Source organism: Microcaecilia unicolor, chromosome 2 (assembly GCF_901765095.1).
Source record: "Microcaecilia unicolor chromosome 2, aMicUni1.1, whole genome shotgun sequence".
NCBI lineage: Eukaryota > Metazoa > Chordata > Amphibia > Gymnophiona > Siphonopidae > Microcaecilia > Microcaecilia unicolor.
The window spans coordinates 564434928-564449055 of record NC_044032.1 but is presented as its reverse complement, the minus strand read 5'-3'; the positions used below and the strand labels follow the sequence as shown (position 1 = coordinate 564449055).

The 14128-nt window shown below is 40.8% G+C and overlaps 1 protein-coding gene across 2 annotated transcripts in view; it reads right to left on the bottom strand.

Moving 5' to 3' along the window:
• Positions 1-14128, bottom strand: part of ZDHHC2 (zinc finger DHHC-type containing 2) — a 144138-nt gene that overhangs the window by 81813 nt on the left and 48197 nt on the right. For both annotated transcript variants that reach the window (XM_030192647.1, XM_030192648.1), the window contains one exon: positions 5118-5212. In XM_030192647.1, coding sequence (XP_030048507.1) covers positions 5118-5212 — 95 coding nt within the window. The remainder of the gene's footprint in view (positions 1-5117; positions 5213-14128) is intronic.

Genomic DNA, 14128 nt, shown 5'->3' with positions numbered 1-14128 from the left:
GTGGAGATGAAAACGGTAACTGAATTCAAACATGCGTGGGATATGCATAAAGGATTCCTGTGCAGTAGGAATAGATCCTCAGAAGCTTAGCCAAAATTGGGTGGCGGAGCAGGTGGGGGAAGAGAGATTGGTGGTTGGGAGGCGAGAATAATGGAGGGCAGACTTATACGGTCTGTGCCAGAGCCGGTGATGGGAGGCGGGACTGGTGGTTGGGAGGCGGGAAATACTGCTGGGCACACTTGTACGGTCTGTGCCCTGAAAAAGGCAGGTACAAATCAAGGTAAGGTATACACAAATGAGTTTATCTTGTTGGGCAGTCTGGATGGACCATGCAGGTCTTTTTCTGCCGTCATCTACTATGTTACTATGTTACTATGTAAGCTAGTGAGACGTAAGCTCTCAACAGAGACCCATAAAGAAGAAAATGGCACACATCCTTGCAATGTATCCAGCTGCAAATTATGCCAAAACATTTCACAGGATCCCACAGTCATTCACAAAGGACAAATATTCAACATAAAGGTATCCTTCACATGCTCATTTTCCAACGTGGTATAGTGTGATGAAGGGTGTAATATTGGAGAAACAAGCCAGATACTAAAGATGAGATTTAATTTATATAGACATCATATGAAAAAATGCCAGTGCCAAACAGGATGTAACTTCTGTGGGGCAGCACTTTACAAACCAGAACACTGTATCAATGATTTTATGGTGAGAATACTAAAAGGAAACTTTAAGACAATCCAGGAACATAAGACCTTCAAAGTCAGAATGATTAAATATTTTGACACCCACCAGACAGGACTTAAGAAAGATCTGGGTTTTCTAGCCCATTATAAAACATAAAATTCTACTGCTTTATCACCATGCATATCTCCCTGTCCCTCATCCACCCAGCTCTCCCTGTCTCTCACCTAACCCACCCCACACTCATCCTGTGAGACTGTCACTGAAATATAAACAATAAATTCAAAACATTTTAGAAACCCACGGAAACCTCAAAGCCCATGGACCCTTTAAAATTTCAAAAACTTCACTGGGACATTAATATTATCATCAGGTTCCAGTGTTTTCAAAACAATCATCCAAATACTAACATCAAGGAGAAAAAAAGACAAGATAGTAAACAAAACCTCCACTTATTCAAACAAGTGTCTCATTCCACTTCTGGTCTACTAACTTGTGCTCAGACATCTTAACCAAACCTCAACAAGGGCCATTTGTTTCGCAGCAGGCTGCTTCAGGAGCTGAAGCTCACGTGGAGAGGCATAATCGAACAGGGCGCCCAAGTTTTCGAGGGCATCCTCGCAGGACATCCCCACAAAGGGGTAGGGAAACCCGTATTATCGCAACAAGATGGGCGTCCATCTTTTGTTTCGATAATACGGTTGGGGATGCCCAAATCTCAACATTTTGGTCGACCTTAGAGATGGTCGACCTAAATGTTGAGATGGGCGATCTTAGAGATGGTCGTCCCCGGTTTTCAGCCATAATGGAAACCAAGGACGCCCATCTCAAAAACAACCAAATCCAAGCCCTTTGGTCATGGGAGGAGCCAGAATTCGTAGTGCACTAGTCCCCCTCACATGCCAGGACACCGGCCGGGCACCCTAGGGGGCATTGCAGTGGACTTCACAAATTGCTCCCAGGTGCATAGCTCCCTTACCTTGGGTGCTGAGTCCCCCAAAACCCACTCCCTACAACTGTACACCACTACCACAGCCCTAAGGAGTGAAGGGGGGCACCTACATGTGGGTACAGTGGGTTTTTGGGTGGGTTTTGGAGGGTTTACATTTACCACCACATGGGCCTAGGTCCGCCTGCCTGAAGTGCACTGCACCCATTAAAACTGCTCCAGGGACCTGCATACTGCAGTCATGGAACTGGATATGACATTTGAGGCTGGGAAAAAATGTTAAGTTTTTTTTAGGGTGGGAGGGGGTTGTTGTCCACTGGGGGAGTAAGGGGAGGTCATCCCCAATTCCCTCCGGTGGTCATCTGGTCAGTTCGGGCACCTTTTCACGGCTTGGTCGCAAGAAAAAATAGACCAAGTAAAGTTGGAAAAGTGCTCGTCAAGAACGCCCCTTTTTTTTCCATTATTGGCAGAGGATGCCCATCTCTTAATCACGCTCCAGTCCCGCCTTCGCTACGGTGCTGACACGCCCCCGTGAACTTTGGGTCGTCCCCGCGATGGAAAGCAGTTGAGGACGCCCAAAATCGGCTTTCGATTATGCTGATTTGGGCGACCCTGAGAGAAGGACGCCCATCTCCCAATTTGTGTCGGAAGATGGGCACCCTTCTCTTTTGAAAATAAGCCTGATAGCTTGTTACAGCAGCAAGATGGCGACCAGCAATATATAAGATGCCAAATAGGTCTCCTCAGCAAATCACAGATTGCATCTCAATTTAAAAGGAAAAACGTCTTTAAAAAGGCAGGAGTGAGAGACATGGCTGTTTGCTGTTAGGTGATTGGTTAAACCGAAAGAAGAGAGTAAGGCCGATTAATGATTTTTGGATGTTGATTACTCAGCACAGTTTGTTTTGCATATGTTCGGATTCATCTGAACACTCCTGTTAATATATGGCCTAGCTTTAAGGCTACCACTGGAATAGTGATGGCCAAAGCTATGCAGCCTAAAACAACTGAAAAAGTACTGACTAGGCCAAACAACAAGTAAATGATTTAATATTTGAGAATCTGCAAAAGCAGGTCTGAATAATGACTTCTGACACAAATTGGTACAATTTTTAAATCAAATATAGCACCTGTAATGAAAGATCAGATGAATAAAATGGAGCTTATTAGTTTTGGTATACAATGATACAGAGGTAATACAGAGTTCATGAGAAAGGTATGAAAAGTATTGCAGCCGGAAGATGTGAAACTGTTATCTCAACGCTTCCCAAAACATGTTGATAATTAGCAGTAGCTGAGAACGGAAGGAGTTGGGTACATCAGATAGCAGATCGCATGGGAAAGTATGATCTCAGAAAGTGAGAAAGATTAGGAGCAAGGTTTCTCACCATTCACTTCTATGGAGAGGTTTGTGTATAAAAGAGGGGAGATTTTGGCTCAGTTTGAGAGTCCTCTCCAAAGCTTCTGTCAGACGGCGAAGCCCTGTGCGGCTGAAACCAGAATCTGATGTCTGTATTTGTATCAACTTGAAGACTTGTGTTTGGGTAAGAAATAAAATGTACCTATCTATCTAAACCTATCTCTGTCTCTATTTTTATTGATTCTATCTTCTCTTTACCTAACATTGAACCTGACAAGGTAGATCACATACAAGTGACACTCAGTTTTGGACAGAAAGCAGTAGTTAAGGGAATTAGTTTTCAATTACAGCTCCTAATGCCACCCCCTTATGATTGGGTGACAATGGAGGTCAGAGAAACTATACAGAACCTGATATATGAAATAAGTACCTTTAGTCCCCCGTGTGACGGAGTCAGAAAGAGGTCTATAAGAAGAGGTAAATAAAAACACTCCCTATCCTAGTCCTGTGCCTTTGCCATGTGATTAAATTTGAGGAAAAAGGTTTTTTTTAACAAACAATTTTTCTCCACTTGTTTGAATAAGTGGAGGGGGTTTTTTACCTCATTTTTTTCTCCTTTTTGATGTTACTATTTAGATGATCGTTTTGAAAACACTGGAACCCAATGATAATATTTGTGTCCCAGAGATTGATCTGAAATTTTGAAGGGGATCCTTGGGCTTTGAGGCTTCTTTGGGTTTCTAAAATGTTTTTGAATTTATTGTTGTATATTTTGTCTGGCATTATAGTCATAGCAGATTGACACAACAAGGAGATAGTGGGAGCTTGGTAAACTCTTTTTTTGTTGAAGAACTTATAATTCTTATCATTAGAGTTGGAGCACAAAAGCTTTTTTTTTTCAGCACATTAAAACCTCTTTACTTTACATGCTAATGAACAATAACAAAAAGAGTCCCAAATAAACCAGACATATTATACAAAACAGAACAATATGCTTTGATACATTTATGATACGTGACACTCCATTTTGCATAGGACATTTAGGAAGAAATTAAGATATTCAGGTTGGGACGTCACAGTTCCCTGAGTATTTCACAAAAGACTTTGCTGAACATGGAGCCTTTTGTAAAATGCACGTAAGCAGACTATGTATTTGCTGATACATACAGTGGGAGCATCAATTTGCAAACCTACATATCTTAAAAAAGAAAGTGGCATCATGTGGGACTTAACATGTGTAAGTGTCAGAAAATGAATGTGTAGGTGCAGATTTTACAACAGACATACATATTTGCTAACACTTAACATGCTGGATTTCACAAGCCAGCACATATAAGACTAGCCGTTAAGCCCGTAACAACGGGCTACTTTTTTGTTTTCCTATGGCCTCCCCCCATCCACCAACCCTGCTCTCTCCCCTGCCCTCCCCCCAGCGTCTGTTTCCCTCAGTTCTGCCCCCCTCCTTCCCTCCCTGCTCCCTCCTCCTCCGATTTCCATGCCCATGTCCAAGCCCTCCTCCCTATTGGGCTGTACTGCTGGTGGAGGCGGGGCTTGGACTTCACTCTCAGCGTTCTGACTCTACTGTGCATTTGCAGGTGAGTCGGTGCCGTTTATATGTTTGATAGCTAAGTGAAATATATATTTTTTAATGGCAAGCACTGCAGTTTCCTCATATGGCTCGAGACTCCAGGTCCAAAATATGCAGGTAGCTGACATTTACATGTACGTTAGAGCAGGTGTAAATGCCGATAGCGATTGTAAAATAGGAAACACACTATAGTTTTTGGACAGCCCAAACCGCATCCAGAACACACCCGCTTAAAATTTATACATCCTCAACATCTACACTTGTAAATAGCAGCAATGCAAAATCAGTATTTTACCTAGGTTTGCCATAAACATCCTCCTAAGCCACTTTAGGGTTTTTTTTTTTTTACAGTATAGTGCTTCTGCCCAAAACTTCAAATGAAGACCACAACTGTTGTTACTTTCAGTGATATTCTTTCATTTGGCATCTTCTCTATAATATTTCATATGAAAACATTAAAATAGAAAACTCCCACTACCAGAGGCCAAAAAATAAAATAAAAGCATCATCACCATAATGCTATTACGTACTTCTTTTGAAGGATTCATTGGTGGTGTAAAGATGGTTTTCCAGTAAGACCACACAAACAGGATGACAAAGAAGTGATATGCTGTCAGGCATACAACTAAGAAAAGAAAGAATTATAGTTATTAGCAAAGCACAAGATGATAGAATAACATCTAGGCCACAATGTTGCAAGTGCTGGACTCTGAAAAGACCAATACATATTCAAATGTATGAATTATAAATATCAAACAATGGTAGTGTTAGGACACTAGCTAAACAGTAAAATATTTAAAAGTTATTCATCAAGCTATGAATATCAACATACGTAACTTACAAAGATGATATTTTTAGTCTGCTAATCTTAAGGTATTTTGATGTCAAATTGTAAGGGGGGAAAATAACAGAACTCAATCCATAAAAGTAAAATAGGTATAATGAAAGTACACATTCAAGGTACTGCTATATTTATTCTATATTGTTTCATACTTTTTCAAATAATTATTGTAAAAGACTGGTGGAAAGACTAAATGGAGGAGTTATCAATGTAGGCTATCATTAAGACAGCTTAATTTAGCACAGGGTCCTATTTTATGCGATGAGACACTATGCTAAAGTAGAATGACTTGTGGTAAAATAACCCTTCGTAACAGTAACCACAATAATAACTTTCCTCTACATATTTTGTCACTGTGACAATATATGAGGTAGTTTCTCAACTAAAATTATTTTCTGCTAACCCTCTAATTCTATAAAAGTCACCAAAAATTGTAAAAGCAATTTATGTTTGTAAATTTAGGTGCGGGATCTACATCTAAAATTTACCTGCAATCTGAAAAAGGGGACACAGAAATGGGTGTAATGAGGGCGTTCCTAAAATTAACGTATGTTGTTATAGAATAATGGGGATACACACCTAATGTAGGTGAGTACACTTGTACCACGTTTCAGTTGTTACAAATTGCCACACCTAAAGTTAGGTGGGATTCTCGGGCATAAACGCTATTCTATAAACCACGCCCAACTTTAAGCATGGCTTATAGAATAGTGTTTTTTTCAGCAATGATTTTTTTTTGTGCCATATATAGAATCTAGCCCTATGTGTCTTGGACAATCAAGTAGGAAGTGAAAACAAAATGGGGTATACTATCAGGTCAAATGGAAAATAAAGGATTGATATTCACAAGATTGATGTGGGTAAGATTTACTTTTACCTGAACAAATCTTTGCCTTTAAAAATATCCATGGCGTCTAACAGGCTCATTTTCGAAAGAGAAGGATGCCCATCTTTCGACACAAATCGGAAGATGGGCGCCCTTCTCCCAGGGTCGTCCAAATCGGTATAATCAAAAGCCGATTTTGGACATCCCCAACTGCTTTTTGTCGAGGGATGGCCAAAGTTCAAGGGGGCGTATCGGAGGAGTAGCGAAGGTGGGACTTGGGCTTGCCTAATACTAGGACGTCCTCGACCCATAATTGAAAGAAACAAGGATGTCCCTGACGAACACTTGGACGACTTTACCTGGTCATGTTTTTCATACGACTAAGGCACAAACAGGTGCCCAAATGACCAGATGACCACCGGAGAGAATCGGAGATGACCTCCCCTTACTCCTCCAGTGGTCACTAACCCCCTCCCACCCTCAAAAAACATCTTTAAAAATACTGATTGCTAGCCTCTATGCCAGCCTCAGATATCATACTCAGGTTCATCACAGCAGTATGCAGGTCCCTGGAGCATGCAGTGCCCTTCAGGCAGGTGGACCCAGACCCCCCCACACACCTGTTACGTTTGTGAAGGAAACAGCGAGCCTTCCAAAACCCACCACAAACCCACTGTATCCACATCTAGGTGCCCCCCTTCACCCATAAGGGCTATGGTAGTGGTGTACAGTTGTGGGTAGTGGGTTTTGAGGGGGTTGGGGGGCTCAGCACACAAGGTAAGGGACCTATGTTCCTCCGAGCAATTTATGAAGTCCATTGCATTTGGTCGTTTCTGAGATGGTCGTCCTTGTTTTCCATTATCACCGAAAATCAGAAACGACCAAGTCTAGGGACAATCATCTCTAAGAACGACCTAAATTTCAAGATTTGGGCGTCCCAGACCGTATTATCGAAACGAAAGATGGACGTCCATCTTGTTTCGATAATACAGGTTTCCCGCCCCTCCATCGAGACATTTTGCGAGGGCATCCTCAATAAAACTTGGACGTCCCTTTCGATTATGCCCCTCCACGTAACACTGTCTGCACAAAATGCTGCGGGGACAAAGTTATCCATAAAGAAAGGAAATAGAATCAGAGACACACAGAAGACGATGTCAAATTTAGCTTTATTCGGATGGGAAGGAATATTGTATTTAGCTCATGCCTTTGCAATTGTAGCTCAAGATGAGTTAAATTCAGGTACAATAGGTATTTTCCTGTTCATGGAGGGCTTACAATATAGGTTTGTACTTGAAGCAATGGATGCTTAAGGAGAAATTTACCCTTTATCTCCTTTTCTTGAGTCCTGCTAGACTAGTCCAGACTGACAGGTTATATTCCCCTGTTGGTGAATGGAGGCAGATACTTGAAGATTCTGATTTCATCATTAGTATAACAGGTGGTACAGCCAGGAATATTCCATTATGCTAATGACAAAGCTTAGAATTAACTTAAGGAACCTATATACATGTGGAACCCATTATCAACCAGGGAACACTCCACAGACCCCAGAATATTAAAGAAAACTATGTATAATGAACAGAAAAGGGCAACCCAAAGCTAGGAACTACCAGGACTCCACTGTCTTCCCAGGACAAGTCTAGCAGGTGGAGACCTACTCGATGCCCGCCCACTCTCAGTGTCCAAGACAGGCCCAGCAGCCCTATGGACCGATGCCGGTACAACTCTTGACATAGACACTGATGTGGATGCCAACACTAACACCAAGGATTTGGACCAGACTCCAAAAAGTTTTTCTCACTGAGCATCTCTGGCCAGCTGAGTCCTCTTTATACAAAGACAAAAAAATACAGCTGGAAGGGGTATGTTCAGGCCCCAAACACTGAAGACACCAGGAATGAGTGTCTTTTCCAGAGATGATCCTATTGCAACAGGTACAATGCATAAAGCCACTGGGAACCTTCGATGACATGGAAGGCAAAACAGCAATACAGGGAACAAGTACTGACTAGAGCTCAGGCCTATGAGGGCCTAAAAAGCACAAAAAAATTAAAATAACTTAAAAAGTGGGGGGAAAAATACCTAAAAAAGTTAAGGGAAAGGAGTAAAAGGCACAAAATCCCCAAAACAGGAGAAAAAATTCTCCCAGGGAAGGCACAAAATACTCGAAAAGACTACTCACACTCAAGACAATGTGAGGAGCCACGAACTGCGCGACTTGTCCTCACAGAAGATGAGAAGAGACTGCTGGTCCTGCGTTCTCGCCACAGGTGGGAACGCACTCGTACATGCGCTACGGGGATGCTGCGTGTGCTTTCAAAATCGTACTAACTTTTTTTAATTGTCCACACCAGGAGACATGGATGACATCATCCATATATGAGTATATGGCCTGCCTGTCCTCGGAAAAAGGTAAATTCCTCCTTTTTATCATCCTGCTAGACCAGTCTATACTGTGGATGCATCAAAGCTTTACCCAAGAAGTCGGAAGGAAGACAAAGCATTCTGCAACACTGCTCTTCCAAAGGCAGTATTTCCTCAAGCCCGAACATCAATCTTCTAATGTTTCACAAATGAATGCAGCAAGAACCTGCCCTGCCAAAGTCTCGGTAGTCATTTTGAAAACCTGGCGGTGCCATCCTCAGCACAGAAGAGCAAAGCACAGACGGAGGAGAGGCAAAGGGCAGGAAAGAGTGGGATTCTTTCCTGCCCCAGCAGAGGCCACTACACCACCAGTGCAGCCTTCAAGGATCAAGGTAGGTCTTCTTGGGAGGGTTGTAGTGTGTGGGGGATGGCGGCTGTAGTATGTGGGAGGAAGATGGCGGCATTACTGCGGTGGCGGCAGCAGGAGAGGTTTTGGCACAATATAAGTCATCACAAGGACAAAATATAAGAAAAACAATGGACTGCATTTAATTATGTTTAAGCAAATGAGAGAGCTGCATGAAAGAAAATATTTATAATCAATCCAACCAATGAAATGAGAGCTGCCACCTGAATCTTTAGAGAATTAAGGGCTAGGGCCTGGTCCACTCCACTGCAAAAAGATCAGGAACTGATGGCAGATCCACACACCTGGGAGAAACCTTCTGCTCCATACACCAAATTTTAAAGGCCCAACAGACACAGACAAACACCAGGAACATGGAAGACTGGCGAACCCACAACAAGATCACTACAATGGAGGAACGGTAATCTCTGCACTTCACACAGCACCTCTCAAGGCCAAATCATAAGCCAGAAGGGATCCAGTACAATACATTTTATGTTGCTTATCCTAGAAATAAACAGTGGATTATCCCCAAATCCATCTTAATAATGGCTTATAGATTTTTCTTTTAGGAAGTTATCCAAACCTTTTTTAAAATCCGCTAACTGCTTTTACCACATTCTCTGGCAATGAATTCCAGAGTTTAATTGTGAAGAAATATTTTCTCTGATTTGTTTTAAATTTACTACTTTGCTGGAGAGAGTGGGGAACTGTTCTACCCTGGTTTTACAGCCTGCCTCACTGACACAAACTACTCAGTAATTACTGTGGATTCTTTTGGATTCGTATTAGGTAAATGAGACTTTTATTAAAGGTTCTAAGATACACAATGATTTATAGAATTACTTCTAATCAAAAATACAGACCCCCGAGTGCACTTGTCGGTCAAGGCAGAGTTGAAAAACAATCCGCAGCTGGGGTTCCACCTAGACGATCTCTCCATTTTGCCTCTTAACACTGTATGATCTGTTCCTTACAAATTTCCTCAAACCACTTCAACACTACTCCTGACAGTTGTATTTCTGATAACTTAGACAAAAGTATGGTGTGGTTTATGGCATCGGAGGCAGCATATATATCGAACTGTAAAAGTATAACCCATATCCCCTGGCTCAACCAATGCCTAATCTTGGTTGTAAGAACAAGAAGCATTGTTTCTGTGATATGGTTTGGTCTAAATCTATGCTGTGCCTTATACAGAATATTAAAAGTTTTTATATGCTTTTGCAGTTGTTCATTTGCTGAAAATTCCAGCAGCTTTGCCATCCATGGGATGCTTGTGAACGGATGATAGTTCTCCGCCTTTGTCAGATCTGCACTTGCGGATTTTGGCAAAGGGGTTAGAACTATTCCTGCTATAGAATCAGGGTAGCATCTTAGTTGGAGACCGGCATTAATGAATTCGGTGAGCCAGTTTATTATTTCTTGTGGCATATCAGGCAACAAATATGTGGGACAGATGTCTAAACTGCATGATTTTTTTCAACTTTGTCCTGGAAAAATTGTACTAGTTCTTCTGCCTTTGGTTGTAGAAGCCTTGGAATCATCATTGTGTTATTGGTATTAGTCAAATTCTCATAGACTTTGAATAGGGTTTTCGATGGATTTTCTGAGTTAGTGACTTCTCAGCCATAGAATTCCTTTTTGGCCTGTGCCCTTTGGTACTTGTATTCTTTTATTTCTCTTCTCTAACTGGCGTATACTGAACTGCCATTTGTCCTGCCATTTGAACTGATAATTGGTTTAAGAAGCAATTATTGGCACTAATTAGATTTAATCAGAACATATGCATTTACATTTAGGTGCAGGATCTGGAAAATGCGAGGGTCATGGGCGGAACAGGGGCATTCCTAAAACTAACACTCACTGTTATAGAATAAGGGGGAAATGCGCTTAATTTAGGTGTGTACATTTTCACCACATTTCAGTTGGTGCAAATGGCCACTCCTAAAGTAATTCCCAGGTTTAAGTTCTATTCTATAAACCGCGCCTAATTTTAAGCAAGACTTATAGAATAGCACTTTTTTCAGCACCATATATAGAATTCACTCCTAAGGTCCTTATTCTATAAAGGTTATGCTCCTAAATTTACGTTCCTAAAATTTATGCTCCTAAATTAGGAGCTATGCTCCAAATAGATTATGCTCCTAATTTAGGAGTATAAATTTAGGAGTGTAAATTATGCTCATACATTAGGAGCATAAATTTTAGGAGCATAACCTTTATAGAATAAGGTCCTGAAAGTGACTAAAATAAAGTTATTATTAGAAATCTAAGGCAATACGTATCTTAAAATTCTGATAGAGTATATGAGTTAATAGGAAGGCATTAGAATGCTAATCATAGGGAAGGGATGAAGGAATCTAGTGAGGGCTATGATTACTGACATGAATCATGAGTACACAGAAATAACAGTGGAGAAGTAAAGGAATAATAGTCCAAAAAAGATTCTGCATATTTTTACTAGGATGAAACCAGTGAGGTAAAATTCAATGTAGGAGAAAAGAGCAGAAAAATGTATGATTCTATTTATACAAACTGAAAAGACTAAGCGCAATTTATAATATTAAAAAAAAGGTAGTAGATACATTTTTTAAAAACAAGTGAATATGAAACTAACACAAATGTAAAGCTACATTCTGAAAGATTAACAAAGACAGGTACGACTCAGGTACTAGAAAATCCTCTTTATGCTAACTAGATTACAATAGAATATATCTCAATAAGAACAGTAAAATGGAAGAACTGAAAAAGAATTTAGGATGAATCATCCACAGTAGGAAGCAGAGTATATGCTTAGTACACAAAATTGCCCACGCAGGTTATACAATAAAATGCGAGGGTCATGGGCGGAACAGGGGCATTCCTAAAACTAACACTCACTGTTATAGAATAAGGGGGAAACGCGCTTAATTTAGGTGTGTACATTTTCACCACATTTCAGTTGGTGCAAATGGCCACTCCTAAAGTAATTCCCAGGTTTAAGTTCTATTCTATAAACCGCGCCTAATTTTAAGCAAGACTTATAGAATACCACTTTTTTCAGCACCATATATAGAATTCACTCCTAAGGTCCTTATTCTATAAAGGTTATGCTCCTAAATTTACGTTCCTAAAATTTATGCTCCTAAATTAGGAGCTATGCTCCAAATAGATTATGCTCCTAATTTAGGAGTATAAATTTAGGAGTGTAAATTATGCTCATACATTAGGAGCATAAATTTTAGGAGCATAACCTTTATAGAATAAGGTCCTGAAAGTGACTAAAATAAAGTTATTATTAGAAATCTAAGGCAATACGTATCTTAAAATTCTGATAGAGTATATGAGTTAATAGGAAGGCATGAAGGAATCTAGTGAGGGCTATGATTACTGACATGAATCATGAGTACACAGAAATAACAGTGGAGAAGTAAAGGAATAATAGTCCAAAAAAGATTCTGCATATTTTTACTAGGATGAAACCAGTGAGGTAAAATTCAATGTAGGAGAAAAGAGCAGAAAAATGTATGATTCTATTTATACAAACTGAAAAGACTAAGCGCAATTTATAATATTAAAAAAAAGGTAGTAGATACATTTTTTAAAAACAAGTGAATATGAAACTAACACAAATGTAAAGCTACATTCTGAAAGATTAACAAAGACAGGTACGACTCAGGTACTAGAAAATCCTCTTTATGCTAACTAGATTACAATAGAATATATCTCAATAAGAACAGTAAAATGGAAGAACTGAAAAAGAATTTAGGATGAATCATCCACAGTAGGAAGCAGAGTATATGCTTAGTACACAAAATTGCCCACGCAGGTTATACAATAATGCCAGTTACGCATGTAAGTTATATATTATTCCAAGTACTTTCCTCTCTCTCATGATAATACACTTATTGTTTCAGTTGCTGTGAGAAGACGCGAGATCCTGCTCCTTATGAAGCATTGAGCGAAACAGGAGCTCGCTGTTGGGCATGGGCATTCTCAATAGTCTCAGCATAGACCATAGCTAAGTACCTAAGTTGTACCATTTTATACTGTATAAATAATTATGTATAAGATACTAATACAGTGCCATAGAGGTTTTTGGACTAATGATGATTCTCACCAGCATCAGCTTTAAATTCAGCCCACGCAGAGCAAAGTGGTCAGCTGTTTCAACTAAATACACATCAGCTGTTACCGAGTTTCTGAAGTCTTTTCCTCTATATCTTAAAGAATATCAGAGTAATAGAGAGTCTTACGTGTCTTAGGTGAAAATTTGGATAACACATAACAGCGGCAAGTACCAAGAGTATTGTTAAACATGTAAGTTAATTGGCAAATTAGCCGCTAAATGGCACTAACAACCAATAAAGATAACTGGAGTTAACTGGCGCTACAACTTGCAGTTACATGCATAACTACACTTAGGGCCCCTTTTACTAAGCGGCAGTAAGTCCAAAGCGGTACTTCCCACCCCTAGCGTTCCGTCATATCCAGTGCTACAAAAATATATATCTATTTTTGTAGCGCCAGATTGTACCCAGCGCCACACGCTCCCCAGTTACCGCCAGGACAGCGCAAGAGCCCTTACTGCCACCTCAATGGGTGGCAGTAAGGGCTCCCCCCCTCCCCGCAAAATGGCTGCGCAGCAAGTGCTTTACTTGCTGCACGGTCATTTCCTGCAGGAAACAGAGACTTCCCTTTTACCCACTGCAGTAAAAGGGGGTCTTGGCGTGCGTGAAAAACACGCACCAATGCCAGCGCAGGCCCCCTTTTGCCGCAGCTTGGTAAAGCAGGCCCTTAGTCGCTTTTCTAACAACAGTGCAGAAAATGTATAGCACTTAACTGCAAGGGGCTATGGATATGGGAGGTTCAAAGGCAAGTCAGGAGCATGCCCAGCACTTATGCACTAAGATTCTAGAATACTGTCATTAAGATTCTATATTCTAGAATACTGTCGGTTACACATGCAACTACAACATTTAGGGCCCTGTTTACTAAGTCATGCTGTAGACGCAGTAATTTTTAGCATTACTAAGGCTACAGACCAGTGGCGTAGCTACGTGGGGCCTGAGGGGGCCGGGGCCCCCGCAGATTCACCCCAGGACCCCCCTCCCAGCGA